Raw genomic sequence first — 17396 nt, 5'->3', positions numbered from 1 at the left:
CGTCCAAGAGAGGGTATATAAGCGCAGCGACACAGTCCGACTAAGCTACCGCTGAGGGTTGTGCTGTGGCTCGTTCTCGTAGCACACCCGAATCTAGTCGTAGAATTAGATCAGGAGGCGCGTGTGTAACCCAACAGATGTATATCTTACCTAATCTCTCCGGCGGCCTACGTCTGAACGACAGATGCGACTGCTAGCGACAACACGAGGAGGTGTCTGGGGCGGTTGACAGGATCAGTCGAGTGATGCGTATGGCGAGGAATTACGGACAGATTGTTCTGACTGTCTATCATGTAATTTGGGTATCGCAGCAACAAGTCCTGAGCTTCGTGTGAGATGAAGTATCAGATACACATGAAGGAACGTACCATAGGTTCGTCTTAGATTGACGTGTTCATCGTACACGAAGCCGTGTACTCCGCCATACTTATCTCAAGAATATCGCCTGTCTCGTTTATGAGATACCTCACGCAGAGAAGGCTGGGCCACAGCGGCCACCATCTCTGCAAAGCGGTATCAGCTGCCATATTTAGTCATTACGGCAGAGAAATGAATTACAATTCTGTCTGAAGCTCAGAGCCTACCACTGGTAGTTGCGGGATCGAGAGCCGGAGGAGATGATTTGCAGGAACGATCAGCATCGACGATCCCACATGCTTGCAGTTCTTGTATTCCACAAATCGACTGCCGCTTCCTGCTGGTTGAAGACAGGCAGATAGCCATACGAAAATCCGATGCCCAAGGGTTGGGCCTAAGATGCCTTCCGGTCAGTCACCAACATCGAATTGCTGCCGATTGTACATACGGGTATATTGTCTCATGAGTTCGCATTGTATATCATGCTGCTGCTCGCAGCTGTGATGCAGCATGACCCATCATTTTTGAGCATGCCAGGCATAGCCGATTTTCTAGGGGCGAAGTCAGATCTTGATGTCTTGTGGTTACACCGCGTGGAGCCATATTGCGAGGGAGTTGTTACTCGAAGAACTAGAAATTGTGTGCTGACATTAGAGAACGGAGTAGACGGAACACGGATTGGACATACCGGATGTTTTCAATAGAAGCAAGACGGTATGCACCGACGCCTGGTAGATGCCGCACGCCATCTCGCCAACGCCACGCATGTAGCTGCATATCATCGCCACGGCCGGAAGTAAAGTTCGAGATGCAGCCGATGCCGCAAGAGCTACAGGCATCATGGGAGAATGTACTGGGAATGAAGGAACCAAGGCAATGGAATGCTCTTCACTACAAGTGCACTTCCCGCCCCTTGCTAACGATCGCAATGCACGGCCAGGGAGCACATCTTGCTTATCCGTGAGGGTCGGAGATGCCAGGGTCAGTACATCTGAGTCTGTGGATCAATGTGATCACATAAGCTCTAGTTGCGACAGCGGGTCGACGAGATTTTCCGAAAGACCATTCTGGGTGGTCATGACCTGACAGGCATTTTTGCAATTCTGGCAGCATGCGCTACGGTGCCAGGTGTTAAAACTTGGGACCGCGTCTGTATAGCATTTGAGTTGAAACAGGAACGTCAGCCAAACATTCACCTGCAAACGTGGCAGAGAGCGTACCTCGAGAAATGATCTTCGAGCTGCCAAAGGTCTTGCACAACAGGCTGTACATCACCAGCTTCTTCTTGTCGATAAGCGAGCAACTCTGCATCCTCAGGTTCCGCAGGCGGTCCCGTCATCCACTCATCTCGAGCGTGATCACAATCCAGACACCACTGACGAATGCTGACTTCCCGTTCAGCGTCTCCGATGTAATCCTGGCTGCTCCCACTAGTGTCGCCAAAATGTCTCCTCCTTATCCCTGAAAGGATTGGCCGGAACTGGCGACGAAAGCGGACAGTGTCGTCATCCAACAGGGGAGGGCAATACTGCTTGCTGGAGGGGCGGTAATAATTCTTAGGACAGGCTGAGAGCTCGCCCGTTGCCCACAACCGTCTGTCGGGTACCAGTTCGCAAGGCAAGGGGGCAGTCCATGTCACATGCCATTCGAGAATGCTGTATGCATGATCGACCTCGTTTGGGGGCAGCAGATCCCGCAAGACGTGTCGGTAGTGCAGCGGTCGCTTGCTCAATTTCTGGCCTGCTCGGAATATCATCAGATGGAGATTGGCATTCAGTTTATGCCATCCGAGCGACCGATATGAACAAGGAGCCGTCATGACGGAAGGTGTGATAATATTATTCATGGTTGTGCACGAGTCTGGAGGGTGCTCTTCCTCTGCGATGATGCTATACTTGTACGCCTGCATGATCATAAGCACGCGATTGGCCGGGAGCGCATAAAATACGTACAGTGCAATACTCAAGCTTGTTCAAGTGATCAGGATGGGGTATCATCAGCAAGCGATTTGTCTCCCAAAGTTCTCTGAGATCGCGTCGAACTGCGTGCGGTATGTGAGGCTTCAATGAACAGAGAGAACGTTGCAGAACACGAACGGAATATAATATTTCCAGGTGTGTGGCAACGGAGGAAGTTGTAGGTGGTACGCATGTTGAACGTCATGTAATCCATCTTCCGATTTACCCTGTCAGCCACAAAGCCAGACAATTGGACACGCCCACTCACCAACAGCTGAGGCATGTCAGGAGGTAATATATAACACGCCTCCACCTCAGCAGACACGCAGCCAGTGATCATGCACCTCGGGTGAGGTCCGAAAAGAACACCGTCCTCCAACTCGGACGCCTCACTTGCAGAGACCGACATTCGCATTCTTTTTGCAGGGACTTCATCAGTCTCTGCGTCTGAGCTCCGTTTCCGCTTCGACAGGCGGGGGATGCCTTCCACTGACGACTCTCGTTCATTGTGGGGGGAGACCGGCTTGACTGCATCTAGGTGGGCTAGCCTGATTACGGGTATATGCGCAAGAGCGTCCACGTGTAACACATGCTCGTAGTGGAGCGGTCGCTTGATAAATTCACGACCCACTCGAATTGTCATCAGATGCAGATTCGCACTCAGCTCGTGCCACCCCAGCGAGCGATACGAGCTACAAGCCGTCGCGACTGGAGGTGTAATGGTATAATCCTTGGGGATGCACGAGCTTGAAGGGTGCTCATCCTCTACAACGACGCAGTATTTGTAGGCCTACTTGACGGTGAGTGCAGCGACCACCTGAGGGGATGTACGATACATACAGGGCGGGTATCGGGGTGGTCTATATGATCGGGATGGGGTATCATCAGCAGGCGATTCGTTTCCCATAGTATGCGGAGGTCGTGTCGAACTGCATGAGGGTTGTAAGAGAAGGCAGAAGGGGCTAGATATGAGCAAGCACGCACGGAATATGATGTTCGCCGGCGCGCTACAATAGGCGGGACTAATGTCATTAGGCGTGCGGAGATCACCCTACAAAGCTGCCTTCTTAGCCGCGACGTCGAAGCAGTAATCACCCTACTCACCAACGGCTGAGGCATATCGGGAGGCAGGATATAGCACGCCTCCACCTCAGCAGAGGCGCAACCCGTGATCATGCATCTAGGATGAGGTCCGAAAGGACCCCCATATTTGAGCTTTGACGCGTTGCTCGGACTGTCAGACAACCGCCTTCTCTTAACACGGACCTCATCGGTCGTCGTGTCTGCACACCGTTTTCGCTTCGGCGGGCGAGCGATGGCTTCAAGTGGCGCGTGTAGGTCAATGTGGGGGGAGACTGGGTGAACATCGTCCGGTTCGGCGACCCTGATTTTCGTGCAGTCGTGGATGGGTATATGCCCAAGATCGAATGAGGCGCTGTCCTCAATGTTGGCGGCGCCGCTCGAGATATCGGACGTCTGCGCCCTCTTTGCGCAAGCATCATCAGTGCTCATGTCCACAAGTCGCTTCCGTTTCAACGGACGGAAGACGTGTTCAAGAGACGGGTGCACCGCATCCGAGTCGGGCTTGACGTCCCCGGCACTTGTGCAGTCGCCAATGCGTATATGCTCAGGACAGAATGAGGTATCATAATCCGCCTTGGTGGCGTCACTCAATATGTCAGGCGGCAGCACTGTCTCTGCGCGCAATTCATCAGCCCTTATGTCCGCCAGCCGTCTCCGTTTCAGCGGACGCGTGATGTCTTCTGGTGGCGAGGAGTCCGCGTCTGGTTCGACAATCTTGATATCCGTGCCATCGCCAGTGGGTGTATGCTTAGAATCGTCATCAAAAGAGATAGATGGTGCACGGCTGAGTCCAGAGACAGGTGTAGCCGGTGGAGAGCTTTCGCGCGAAGAGGAGCTGCCAGTGTCGTCCGAAAGCGCAGGAGTATTTTCGCGTGGGGGGTGCTCAGCAGCGAGCATATAGAACATGTCAGGAATAAGGATGTTAAGAACATTCATTTTTGTGTTGACTATAACGCGAGTTCGGCGGGATAGTGACGATGGTGTAGCGCGAACAGCGCGCGCCACCAGTGCCCTTAGCGGGTGCTTAGTCAGCGCTACTCTCGGAGAACCCCGAGGCCAATCACGTCTTGACTGGTGTAGTCGATCTACTGTAGTGCATTTATGCTTCCTCGGGTGCGTACATCACTTCTATGCAGTCGCATAGATATTTGTGAGCCTTGTGAGTCCCATGAGGTTTGTGAGACGCCGAACCCAGCATCTTTGATTGCTTCATGCCAGAATACGTTTCAAGCCTCCTGTGTGAGGACCGCACAGTTGGCATGCATGTCGGGTGCGTTTTTTTGTCCCTGCGGTCTGGTTCGTATTTCAGAGATGCTCACATTCGACTGCTGCAGAGACGTAAGTCTTTGTTATCACGGAATACTACATCGCTGTTTCCGTGTCCTGATTCAGTTCTCCATATGATGCAGAATGACCTCTACGGGCACGTTCACCTCGACTGAGATTGTCGTAAAGTGCTGCAATCGTCGCTTCCTCAGTATAGAGTCTTACGCACCATCTTGGGAAGAATCCCTAGTGGGGAGTGTGTCGATATGTCGAACGAAACGTTGACAATGTAAAGACATTCGTATCTGACCTCCATGCTCGTCATCAGAATCCATCTGGATCTGTTTAATCATAAGGCTTGGATTTGTACATGATATAGGTACAAGTCTTCCATATGCATCATTCTGAGAATGTTTGAAGCCCTCGGCAGACAAGGGCGGTGTGCCGTGTCGATTCTAGCTTTCTTTGGCAAACTCTTAACGAGTCAATAACTGTAGCTTTGTCGTCGATGTCATGATATACTCCTCTCTGAGCAGTCTCATTCACAGTCACTCGGGTCGCCATTTTGCGGTGAGAACATGGCTTTGAGGCGAACAGATAGACGTTTCACCTAGGAATGCTTCGCGCAAGTCAAGTCGTTCAACATGTCCTAGGTGAGTTTCGTGCCTTTGAGTCGAGTCTGCCGCAGACTGACTGTGCGATTCCGAATCAGCAGATGACAAGCGTGCTTCCATATGCGACCTTAACAGTGTGTCTCTCCGATCAGTGGGGCACGGTTCCCGCGCCTCAGACGGCGCATCTGATATCACAACTACAAGGACTCATCTCGCACAGACTATGCAATTTAGGTAATATGCGGGAGGTCGCCAGTCACTGACCCGCGTCGACGATGCCCACAAGATCCAAATTGGAATACAATGGCCTCTGTGGCCTGTGGTCACGCGCTTCACAACATATAATATGAACTCAGCCAAAGCCGTTCGAGCCACTCACACTCTCCGTCTCTTTCTTCACCTCCACCCTCCACTTCACCTCCAAATGTCCTCGCCATGGTTGACGGCTTCAAACCGAGACGATCTAATAGACTGAAACATTTGCCGAAAGGTATGGGTCCTCGTCGTTACCGTTGACGGGTTTGCCCTGACGGTGGCCCGGCCACAGTTGATTACTGCGAGAACAAGACGGCGGATGGGAAACGGAAAAGGGGAGCATTAGACGAAGAAGACGAGTATACGCCGTCCCGGGAAGGCACACCGGAGAATCAGAGGATTCCAACACGCGCGCCGGAGAATCAGAGGTCTCCATCACGGAGAGTGATACGCAAGACCTGCATCACAAGGAGTTCACGACAGCGCGCCATCGATGCGTCTCAGAATGAGGGTGCCTGCATCATATCAGGCATAAAAGACAAATCCGTTCAGCAATGCCATGTGTTGCCACGGGCCACAAAGCCGGATGTGGTAAGTTCAAGTGGCCCTTGAGCGCAGGCGGTGTCTCTGACGGTGTACATACACACATACATAGCTCACGGCTCTGGAGTGGTGGTGGGACATCAAAGAGCTCAGCGTGGATTCACGCCACAATCAGGTTTTCCGTGCGTCTTCTTTCCAGGACGCATGCCGATACGCGTGGACTTACTTGCATACAGTCCGTGCCGATCTCCATGCATTGTGGGATCGTGGATACATTGCGATCATGCCAATGCCTGACGTGACGAAGGAATACTTGGCTAAGTGGCAGGATGGTGACAGACACAAGGTTCTGGAGGTGAGTTTCTGCAGCCTGATAATCAACGGCTGATGCGAGTCGTCGCCACAATGCGTATAGGATAGCGACGAAGCCAAGATCCACGAGTACTGTGTGATTCCTCACCCAGACCTTGTGGCCGGTGCACCTGCCCCTGGCAACTCTCCGATCTGCGAAGGGTTCACCTACAGATTCGACAAGGTTGGGATCATCCGGTCCCATGCGAAGCCGCACTTCATGGCCTTGAACGCGGCCATGAAGCTCAAGGAGAACAAGGAACTATGGGTGGAGGCGCTGACGGCGTTCTGCAAGAGAATTGAGCTCGAAGTCGACGCATCCAGCTTCGTGGAGGATGTCCTGACCTTGTCTGACGTGTGGACTGCGCCACCACCCGGGGACGCAGAGTTGATCATGAAGGAGGAAAAGGAGCAAGCGGCAGAGGAAGCATCCAGGTCAGTGAGCACGTTTGAGCCGTGGCGTCGCATTCACCTACCCTATTTGTAGTCTTCTCGACACGGTTTCTACAGGCGAAGCAGTGACGCCAAAACACCCCAAAGGTACGACGTTATGCTTTGCCTTGTCATGTGGCATGGACTTACCTCAACGTCCTCGTGTGGCGCTACAGCTCCTGTGGGTCCAGAAGCTTTGGATCAGGACAAACACCCCAAGGCGAAGGCCCCAAAGCCTGAAGGCGAACCGTGCGGTAGCAATCTGAAGTTGTATGCTGCCCATTTGGCGCCTACTGGATCGCGGTGCTTGCTTAGTCTTCAGGATGACAAGTCAGTCCAAGGGTGTCACGTTGTCCCCCGAAGAACCGACGATCGTAGAGTAAGTCACCAATAGTCCATGGTGAAATTCGTGCAACCCTGATTCGTATGCATCCGCACATGTAGTGTGCGAGAGTGGCGGCGTGGTGGGGGCTTGATGAATTTGACGTCGACTCCCCATTCAATATCTTCTTATGTGAGCGTATATGTCCCGGTCGGTCAGCGTAGCCCTGATCCATATCCCACGTAGTGAGAGCCGATATCCACTGCTTGTGGGACCAAGGGCATCTCATGTTCGTGCCTGAGCCTCACATTATCGACAGTTATCTCGCACGATCTGTTGTCCCCATAGGTGGAGCTTCGGTGAGTCCAGAGATATGGCCTAAACTGGTATCTTGCTCACGGTGCTATCTAGTCGCTAGCCGAGCTATTTGCAGCGTCCGATGTCCCCGTCTACAGATATTGTGTCGTTGCCCATCGCGACCTTCCAGATACAGAGGAAAAAGCTGCGTTTCCGAGGGATGTCAAGACCTTAGCCTATGTGGAATCTCCAGTTCCTCCCCAATTCGTTATATACAATGCGGGGTTGATGCTATCGAAGAGTGGACTAGAGGGATTCCGAATGGCTCTAGATGCTTTCTACAAGCGCCACGGAATCGACTATGAAGCGATCGACGTTCTCCGTAATATGCTGGCTCTCTTCCAACGATACACAAACAAAAAGCCAGACAGCACACTTTTGCATCCCATTACCCAAGGTGACCTTTCGCTCTAGCTGTCTTAATCGGTGCGTTGGCTGTATTTCATTCATACTCCTATCATAACGGATGCGAATTCTAGTCGGAACCAAGAAATCCACGCGTTACTCAGTCGAAGCTGGCCCAAGAGTGACTATCAGGATGTATGCAGCCCCATGGCCAGTTTGGACATGCAAAATATGCCTTGCTATGACTAACCTTGTATTGCCCAATTATGTAGTAGCCCATCATGCATCCATCTATGCATTTTTCTACACCATGTCTGTGAAAGGCAATCTGATCATAACGATACTTGTCGAAGACACGAGAGGCCGGTTGCATTATTTGGGACATTCCAGGGCGTTACAGTGCACAACCGGTTCATGAATGCCATTTTGCTCATTTGAGACTTCATGTCGTAGTCCCCCAACAATCAAGCCTATCATGTACGACGCCTGGGCGTGATTGGCAAATCGAGTTGAAGGATTAGTACGAGCGCGCTGTCTAGTAATGGGAGAGTATAGAAACGCCGGTCGTAAATACATTCATACAGTGTCGAGGCGAGCGGAATCTGGTCACTACTCGGCTCATGAGCGTATAAGGCACTTGACGCATCAGTCGTCAAAGGACGTTAAAAAGGACTCACGCGGAGACTACGAAAGGCCGGCGCCTAGAGCAAGTCGCGATCAATGATCGGCCAATGAGAATCATAGCAGTGATAACTTCGAGCAATGGCCCCCCCTGACTTTCGCCAGCCTGAAAGCCGTGCGTCACCGAAGGCAGCAGAGTCTGCGAGACTACACCTAGCGTGTATCAACCGTTCTGGTGCAGTGAGTCGGTGACATCGCGTCGCGCTTGATACCAGTTTGCAACTGATGCCTTCTCGAGTTTTGGTCACTCGAGGCTAGAAATGATCGTAAGCTGACAAACGTCAAGAGCATCTCTGATAGCTCAATCTGTATCAGAGCTTGGAAGCTCCCGCATGCCTCGCCTGTGAGTCTAGGAACACAGGTCGTTCGCCTCCCTGATGGAATATAACGACTGATCGTGGGACAATGTTAACGTGTCGAACATGTGAGGTAGTCTTCTCCTAGGTGTGGATCCAAGACTCAACCTCTGAGCCTCACCCTGTACGATGATCAGCCCATAGCTGGTCCCCCGTACGCCACGTTGATGCTTAACAAGGGCCCAACGTTTGCTGCATGAGCACAATATGTGCGGTGTAAACAAGGATCCTGATGTACTCAGTATTGCTTGCGTCAACGCGAGACGCAATCGAAGGTCTACGCACAATGAGACCATTGCCCCCACAGATCAACCTCAGGCTGTCGATCCCCTGACGACCGCCGTCTTTCTCTTCAAGAAATAGCTACCAGGAAATGATTGACTCTCACAATACCCGGGATACTTGGAGTATGTTGCATTGAATCGGTAAGTCGTTGAGGCTTGTGGGAGACCCGCTCGTTCATGTAGAAGTCTAGAGGTCGCACCCGTGAACATCTGTGAGATTCAGGACACTACCACGCGTTGAAGGGGTCCGGAGGCCACAGCGACTACGCCACCACACCATCTGGAGCCTCGTCAGGCAGGCATCGTGCCCTAGTGCCATAACTCAATGCATGCTGCAATAGCAAAAATGGCTCGCTGAACAGAGCTGCTGTAACGATAACATCGAAAGGCCCGCTTGCAGGTGACTACGACACATACTGTGTGTCGTCTGAGGATCCGGCAGGACAACGGCAGCACCGATGCCATAGCCGAACATCCCAATGTTGGAACAACGGTGCGAACGGTGCGGGGCGCGTTTGTCCACGGGCGTAGCGATGCCCGTAAGGGACAATCGCGTGCGGTACGTACATCGCGCGGGGTCGTTATATACTACGATAGGGGCCTCCGGCCCCCGGCTACTCGCGCGCCCGAGCTTGCGAGCTCGTTCCTGACCACGCGGGTCGGCGTGTTTCAACACCCAACGCTGAGCACACTGAGCACGCCAATCAGCGCCGAGTCGGACTGGTCGAGGACAAACCTACAACGTGTACCAGAACTTTGCGTGTACGGGCGATTGGAGGCGTAATTCGCAACCGGACCTAACGGTGGTGCTGACTAAGCAATCACCCAAAGGCATCAGTGGCGCACGCTGTTGGTCCAACACAACCACTACCTTCCATGAACTTGCGCCATCCACCATGCGGCAATGGAAGCTTCCACTAGCTATGCCTCTCACATGGCTCATGTCTCTGCCGTTGGCCACCTCAGACGCGAACTGAGGACCCCTGAGCTTTTGGGCGGCCACTCTTCGCTGCGGGGAAGCTCTGCACATCCTTCGTCCAGTTCTATAGCCGACTGCATCCCATCGAGTCATCATGAGGACTATTCCGTGCATATACCTAGCCGAGACTACCAGATAAACAAGGTTCATCCGTATGCGATCGATCCGGTCTTTGTCCACATCGAACGAGTTTCGCCACTTGAAAGCAGCTCCTGTCATATGCGGCGAAAACGACACGCAGACACGGCTATTGATGAAATGCGTGCGAAGAGAATGCAAATGTCTGGCACCCCGAGCGACGTGTCCAAGGTCGAGGACGGTGTTCCTTTCGGACCTCACCCGAGATGCATGATCACCGGCTGCGTGTCTGCTGAGGTGGAGGCGTGCTATATATTACCTCCTGACATGCCTCAGCTGTTGGTAAGTAGGCGTGTCCAATACTCTAGCTTTGTGGCTGACAAGGTGAATTGGAAGATGGACTACATTATGTTTAACATGTGTACAAACTATCTTAACGAGGTACGAGCGACGTCGAATCTAGCGACTACTGGTCAGAGCTTCAGTGAGGTAAGATCAACTCTTTATTACTGTACCTAGCGACTACTGGTCACTTTACAGGGGATCAGCGCATGTACAGTGCATAGGGAAATATAGGGACTTACGAGCTTCAGTGAGGTAAGATCAACTGAAGCTCGCATCGAAACAGGGACGGTATATAACGTATCGTAATGCGGTGAGTCGCCAGTATCTACGGTACGTGGCTAAACGAAAAGGAGTCCGGATATATAGTGCGGGTCAGGAACGCCAGGGGCGCGACAACGTCGCGCTGATCCCGACGCGATAACGCGGCGTCATGCGCGCACGCACACGCGGGGCGAACGGATGCGCTTGGCCGTCAACAAACCACAACTTCCTCCGTTGCTACGCACCTGGAAATATCATATTCCGTGCGTATTTTGCAATGTCCTCTCTGTTCTTTGCCACCTCACTTACCGCATGCAGTTCGACGCGACCTCCGGGAACTCTGGGAGACAAACCGCTTATTGATAATACCCCATCCTGATCATTTGCAGAAGCTTAAGTATTGCCCTGTGTCGGGTACCATCTCGTGAGTCAAGGGGGCCGTCCATGTCCCATGCCATTCAATGATGCTGTATGCGTGATTGACCTCCTTGTGGGGCAACAGATCCCGCAAGACATGTTGGTGGTGCAGCGGTCGCTTGCTCAATTTCTGGCCTGCTCGGGATATCATCAGATGGAGATGGGCATTCAGTTCATGCCATCCGAACGATCGGTATGAGCAAGGAGCATTCATGACGGAAGATGTGATGATATTATTCATGGTCGCGCACGAGTCTGGAGGGTGCTCTTCCTCTGCGATGATGCAATAATTGTAGACCTGCATCGGCGTAAGCACGCAATTAGCGAAGAGGGCACATAATACATAGACGGTTGTGGGCAACGGGCGAGCTCTCACCCTGTCCTAAGAATTATTACCGCCCCCCCAGAACGCAGTATTGTTCTCCTCTGTTGGATGACGAAACTGTCCGCTTTTGTCGCCAGTTCCGGCCAATCCTCTTAGGGATTAAGAGGAGATGTTTTGGCGACACCAGTGCGAGCAGCCAGGATTACATCGGAGACGCTGAACGGGAAGTCGGCATTCGTCAGTGGTGTTTGGAATGCGACCAAGCTTGAGATGAGTGGACGATAGGACCCCCTGCAGAATTTGAGGATGCAGAGATGCTCGCTTATCGACAAGAGCAAGCTGGCGATGTGCAGCCTGTTGTGCAAAAGGTTTGTTTGGTGGAAAGCTACTTCTCAAGGTACATTCTCCACCACATTTGCAGGCAAGTGTTTGACTGATGTTTCTTATTCCAACTCCAATGCTATATAGACGCGGTCCCAAGTTTTGACATCTAGCCCCGTACCTTATGTTGCCACGGTTTGCACATGCTCGTCAAACCTTGAACATCCAGCATCGTCTGTTAGAAAACGGCCCTCATTGGAGAACTCCCTCGACCCGTCGCCGACTGGAGCTTATATGATCACGTTGACCCACAGGTACAAATGGACTGATCCTGACATCTCCAATTGCACGGATGAGCCAGACATACTTCCTGACTGTGTGTGGTGATTCTCGGCAAGGGACAGGAAGTGCACTTGTATTGAACAGCATTGTGCTGCCTTGGACCCTTTCATTCCTAGTGCATTCCCCTACAATATCCATGGTTCTCGGGATATCGGCTACAGAAACAGTACGCAACTGCATGCGTGGCATTTATGAGATGACATGCAGTGTCTACCAGATGAAACATTTATCTTTCCATTCTATTTCTTGTACTACTAGTGCCCATACTGGTGCCCATCTTAGCGCTCACCCACGGGTTGAACATTATGTAGCTTACATAATGGGGTCCGTGCGCACTTTGTGCCTGGTATCGTACCACTACGTTTCCTTCTTTACTAACACGACCACACAGATACAGTGGTCCGTGCGTAGCCGGTACTTGTATAACTAGTTGTACCATTAGTCGGTCGAACCCTAAGTTCGACCTGGTTATTCATTCAAGTCTCTGCTCCTCCTTGCTTGGGGTAGTGGTTGTTGACTTTTGGGTATGTCGGGCAAGTGTCGCTGCCGGCCCGGGTCACGTGGTCATGCGCCGGTGTGGGAATAGGACTTATGTAGGCGTCACGCGCCGTAGGTAGCCCCATCGGTTTGTAACCTTATCCACCATTGATCCCTGTCCATCGAGGACGTTGGCTGCCGGCGGTCTTTCCGGCGTCGTTCTCACAGTGGTCATTCTCGACTTCCTCGCTCGACCTTCAGGACGACGTACTGTCCATAAGTCCTCGCTCATCGTCTACAAGTCAGGCATCGATATAGGAGTATAGACTGTTGTATCAAAAGGTCGAACTTTCTAAGCTATGTTCCTAGTTTTACCTAGTCAAACATCTCATCCACCATCACGTCGAACAACGCAGTCAACCTGGTTCCTTTGGGACTACCAGCTCTCACAGGATCACTGCTCCTCCAGTACGACTGAGCAGATTTCTGCTTCGTCACCTCCACCAAAAGGGCTTCCATATACCCTCAAAGCGGCACCTGGTGTCGCGCCACCGGTCCAAACCCGTAGGTCATCGCCCATCAAGAACTCGTTAGCTACTACCAGAGACACCCACCCACTCACCCAGAAGACATATTCACCATCCTACGGATCGACGTCGAACCTACGCAAACAGCAGAAAGTGCACAGTCACCCATCAACGAACAACCACTCGAACTCCCTGAAGTTCAGTACGTCCCCATCGAAATCCCGCACATCAAACTACCACCAGCTCCACCCGCACCAACCAATGCACCGGTTGAAGTCCCTATGGCAATGTTCACTCAAGAAGACATCAATCAGCGCATCGCTGTCACCCTCACAGCATACCAATCCCAACAGTCAACGGCCAACCGACCCCTTCACCTCGACATTCCCGCTCCCGAACCCTTCAGCGGAAAAGCAGAGGACCTCAGACGCTTTATCCAATGCATCCTCTCCTACTTCGTCGCCACCAACAACACCCGACTCAGCGATGAAGCAAAGATTGCCTTCACTGTAGCGCTGATGAGGAAGGATCTGGGGAAAACATGGGCGGACACGTATTACGAAAAGTCAGCAGGGGGAGTCCAGGTCTATTCCACTTGGGCAGACTTCGTTGCCGCTCTAGAAGAGGTGTTCCCTGAGCACGGAACGCGAATCAAGGCACATCAAATCCTGATGAAACTACCTGAACGACAGAAGGATAGGAAGACGGCGCTCTCCCTCGGTAACTACGTCACCCGCTTCGAGCAGCTAGCATCAAAGGCTCAGCTCAAGGACACCGAGGTCAATGGCACCAACTGCATCGAGAACGACTACCACACTCTCCATGCCAACTTCGTCAAAGGACTCCTGAAGGAGCTGTATTTTGCTCTTGCAACAAGGGTCACTAGGGATCGACCCAACACCATGAAGGCCTGGTACGACGAAGTCCGAAATGCCGATGCAGCCAAGCAGGGGGCTCTCGTCATCACAGACACCAGGGACTATGGCGAACCAATGGATATCGACGCCGCTGCCGTCGCATCAACCTTCGCCTCCACATCGGGAGGAAGGAAATGGGAACTAGGAGCCGTTCTCAACAAGGCCGATCAGAAGCTCCACAGGGACGGGAACCTGTGCTTCTACTGCCACATCAAGGGCCACAGTGCCAAGGATTGCCGCAAGAAAGCGGCCGCACGACAAGGGGGTGGGAGGCCGAACCAGGGAGGATCTGGGAAGGACGACTTCTGCGCCAGAATCAAGACACTCTCCGCTGACGAAAAGCGGGAGTTGTATGAAGAACTTATGATGGAGGATTTTTGAAGGGGCAGGGTGAGCCGACGCAACCACTGCCCGTATCCGTTTCACTGTCCCGTGTAATTTTAGTAGTCCGAAATGAACGCGCTCTGCACATTCCAATTACTGTGGGACAAAAAGACGTCGAGGCGCGTGCTTTCATCGATAGCGGCGCAACAGGAATCTTCATCAGCCCGAGATTCATCCGAGAACATCGACTTCGGACAGAACCCCTTCCCCGACCCATCCCCGTCTTCAACGTGGATGGAACCCCGAACAAAGAAGCACTCATCACGCGAAGAGCTCTCTTATCTTACAAGATAAGCGGAGAACCCCGATTTGTCAAAGCCTACGTCGCCAGCATCGGCAAGGAAGACATCATCTTCGGCCATACCTGGCTCAAGCTCGAAAACCCCAAGATAGACTGGAAAACTGGACAAGTTGAACTAAACCACCGGTGGACGAAAGACGAGACCAGGGCCTGGAAGATGGACCTGTACCAAAGGCGAGTGGCTCGGCTAGAACTGAAGAAGGCCGTAACTACCCCACTCCCAGAACCAACGGAGGACGAATTCGTTGTCATCTCCACCTCGGAGCACGCAATCCTTCCCGAACGAAAGACTAGTGGCGCAGCAGGATATGACATCTCTGCCACGCATCAACTCATCATCCCTGCCCGACGACGAGGCCTGGTTGGCACCGATCTTATCATGGCTATCCCCGAAGGACACTACGGAAGAATCACACCTCGGTCCGGTCTAGCGCTAAAAGAAATCGATGTTGCTGCAGGAGTAATCGACTCCGATTACCGAGGCAAGGTCTCAGTCCTGTTGGTCAATAACTCTGACCTCCCATTCACCGTCAAAGCCGGCGACCGAGTTGCCCAGCTCATCCTTGAAAGGATAAGCATTCCACCAGTAACGCTAACCAACTGCATCGACGAAACTGAACACGGGGAGGATGGGTTTGGGTCAACGGGTATTGCGTCCATTGAAGAACAAGCGGAGGACATCGACGACAATGAGTTCATCATTTCCTACTTATCAGGAACACCGATGATCACCAAGTACGAGGAACAGGAATCCCTAGCAGTAAGGGATGTTCCGCTCAAGGGACGACTCCCTGAACTCTCGTTCGGCTACAAACGACTCCACAACGGCATGATCTGAAAAATACACCACAACATTAGGCGAGTCACAACATCCACCGAACTTGTGGCCTCGAACACCCAAGGCAAGACAGAAAAAATGCTACCACAGATGATACCATCCTACCTGCATGATCTCCTCCCCGTCTTCGACAAAGGCACCGCTGCACGACTTCCAGACCACACCGAATATGACCACGAAATCAACCTCAAGGAGGGTTTCGCGGACATGAAGCAACAGGTTTACCCGCTCAACCCACAACAGTGAAAAGAACTCGACAAGTTCCTCGAGGAGAACCTGAGTAAAGGGTACATTCGCCCTTCGAAATCCCCGTTGGTGAGTCCATTCTTCTTTGTTGGTAAAAAGGACGGTTCACTACGCCCCTGTCAAGACTACCGGCTGCTCAACGAGAACACGGTCAAATATCGGTACCCGCTCCCGCTTATATCGGACCTCCTTGACAAGTTGAAGCACGCCAAGGTGTTCACGAAGATGGACCTCCGCGCCGGATACAACAACGTCCGAATCAAGAAAGGGGACGAATGGAAGGCAGTGTTCATCGTACCCGGAACTGATGGCAAACCCCCGCAGCTGTACTAACCAACGGTGATGTTCTTTGGGCTGTGTAATTCCCCCGCTACGTTCTAGCGGATGATGAACACAATATTCACAGACATGCTTCAAGAAGGCTGGCTCTGCATCTACATGGATGACATCCTGATCTTTTCCCAGGACAAGGCAGAACATGAGGAACGAACACGATGTGTTATCGAACGACTTCAACAACACGACCTCTACCTCAAACCGGAGAAATGCGCCTTTGATGTCACCAAAGTCGAATTCCTCAGCATGATCATCTGCCCAGGAGAAATCGCAATGGACCCTGTCAAACTAGCTGGCATTGCAGATTGGCCGGTGCCATCCAACCTCAGGCAAGTACGCACCTTCATTGGATTTGGAAACCTTTACCGCCGGTTTATCAAAGGCTTCTCAGACAAAGCGCAACCGCTGGTTGCTCTCACCCGGAAGGACATTGCCTGGACCTGGGGATCTGACCAACAGAAAGCCTTCGAGACCCTCAAGAAGGCATTTCTAGAAGAACCGGTACTACGCATGCCGGATCCCAACCGACCCTTCGCTATCGAAACCGACGCCTCCAAGTTTGCAACCGGAGCAGTACTACGCCAGCGCGACGACAACGGCGACTGGCATCCTTGCGGATACCTCTCTCAAAGCTTCAATGCAGCAGAGAGAAACTATGACATCTACGACAGGGAGTTATATGCGGTCATCCGCGCACTAGATGAGTGGAGGCACTACCTCATCGGCAGCCCATACCCAGTGACGATTCTCAGTGACCACAAGAACCTCACATATTGGAAACAAGCCAAAGACATGAACCGACGACAAGCATGCTGGGTGAGTAAACTGACCGAGTTTGACTTCCACCTGGTACACATTCCTGGTACCCAAATGGTGCAGAGCGATGCTCTCTCCCACTGACCTGACCATGATGACGGCTCTAATGACAACACCGACGTCGTTATGCTCCCACCAGAAGTATGGGTCGCTGCCATCGACATCGACACCCGCGACACCATCCTTTCCTTTAAGGATGACCCAATAATGAAGGAAGGCCTCACTGCGGCGCGCACTGGAGGAACACCACGCACTGGAACAGACTGGTCCATCGATGATGAC

The 17396-nt window shown here is 52.3% G+C and overlaps 4 protein-coding genes across 4 annotated transcripts; 2 read left to right on the top strand and 2 right to left on the bottom strand.

Annotated features, from left to right (window-relative positions):
- Positions 1-941: 941 nt before the first annotated feature.
- Positions 942-4304, bottom strand: POSPLADRAFT_1140505 (hypothetical protein; the record flags this gene model as incomplete). Its single annotated transcript, XM_024485183.1, has 8 exons — positions 942-987; positions 1046-1186; positions 1578-2260; positions 2310-2417; positions 2584-3105; positions 3156-3244; positions 3300-3366; positions 3420-4304. 8 exons carry the CDS (start codon positions 4302-4304, stop codon positions 942-944), a joined length of 2541 nt encoding a protein of 846 aa, XP_024340483.1.
- Positions 4305-5713: 1409 nt separating this feature from the next.
- POSPLADRAFT_1138968 (hypothetical protein) lies at positions 5714-7952 on the top strand (the record flags this gene model as incomplete). The annotated part of the gene is made up of 9 exons (XM_024484976.1): positions 5714-5768; positions 5826-6124; positions 6189-6431; positions 6492-6862; positions 6915-6967; positions 7036-7238; positions 7304-7373; positions 7428-7540; positions 7593-7952. 9 exons carry the CDS (start codon positions 5714-5716, stop codon positions 7950-7952), a joined length of 1767 nt encoding a protein of 588 aa, XP_024340482.1.
- A 1574-nt stretch (positions 7953-9526) lies between these two features.
- On the bottom strand, positions 9527-9865 carry POSPLADRAFT_1138787 (hypothetical protein; the record flags this gene model as incomplete). The annotated part of the gene is made up of 1 exon (XM_024484950.1): positions 9527-9865. A coding segment is annotated over one exon (339 nt), but the record flags the coding sequence as incomplete, so codon positions are not given.
- Positions 9866-11036: 1171 nt separating this feature from the next.
- POSPLADRAFT_1140083 (hypothetical protein) lies at positions 11037-14574 on the top strand (the record flags this gene model as incomplete). Its single annotated transcript, XM_024485125.1, has 10 exons — positions 11037-11130; positions 11186-11291; positions 11370-11477; positions 11692-11846; positions 11895-11977; positions 12389-12438; positions 12715-12796; positions 13166-13478; positions 13520-14109; positions 14227-14574. The coding sequence occupies 10 exons, from the start codon at positions 11037-11039 to the stop codon at positions 14572-14574; spliced, it is 1929 nt and encodes a 642-aa protein (XP_024340480.1).
- Positions 14575-17396: the final 2822 nt, after the last annotated feature.

The sequence above is a fragment of the Postia placenta genome (genome assembly GCF_002117355.1).
Source record: "Postia placenta MAD-698-R-SB12 unplaced genomic scaffold POSPLAscaffold_5, whole genome shotgun sequence".
Lineage (NCBI taxonomy): Eukaryota > Fungi > Basidiomycota > Agaricomycetes > Polyporales > Adustoporiaceae > Rhodonia > Rhodonia placenta.
Note: the sequence above shows the minus strand (reverse complement) of the source record. Positions and strands in the feature narration are given on the sequence as shown.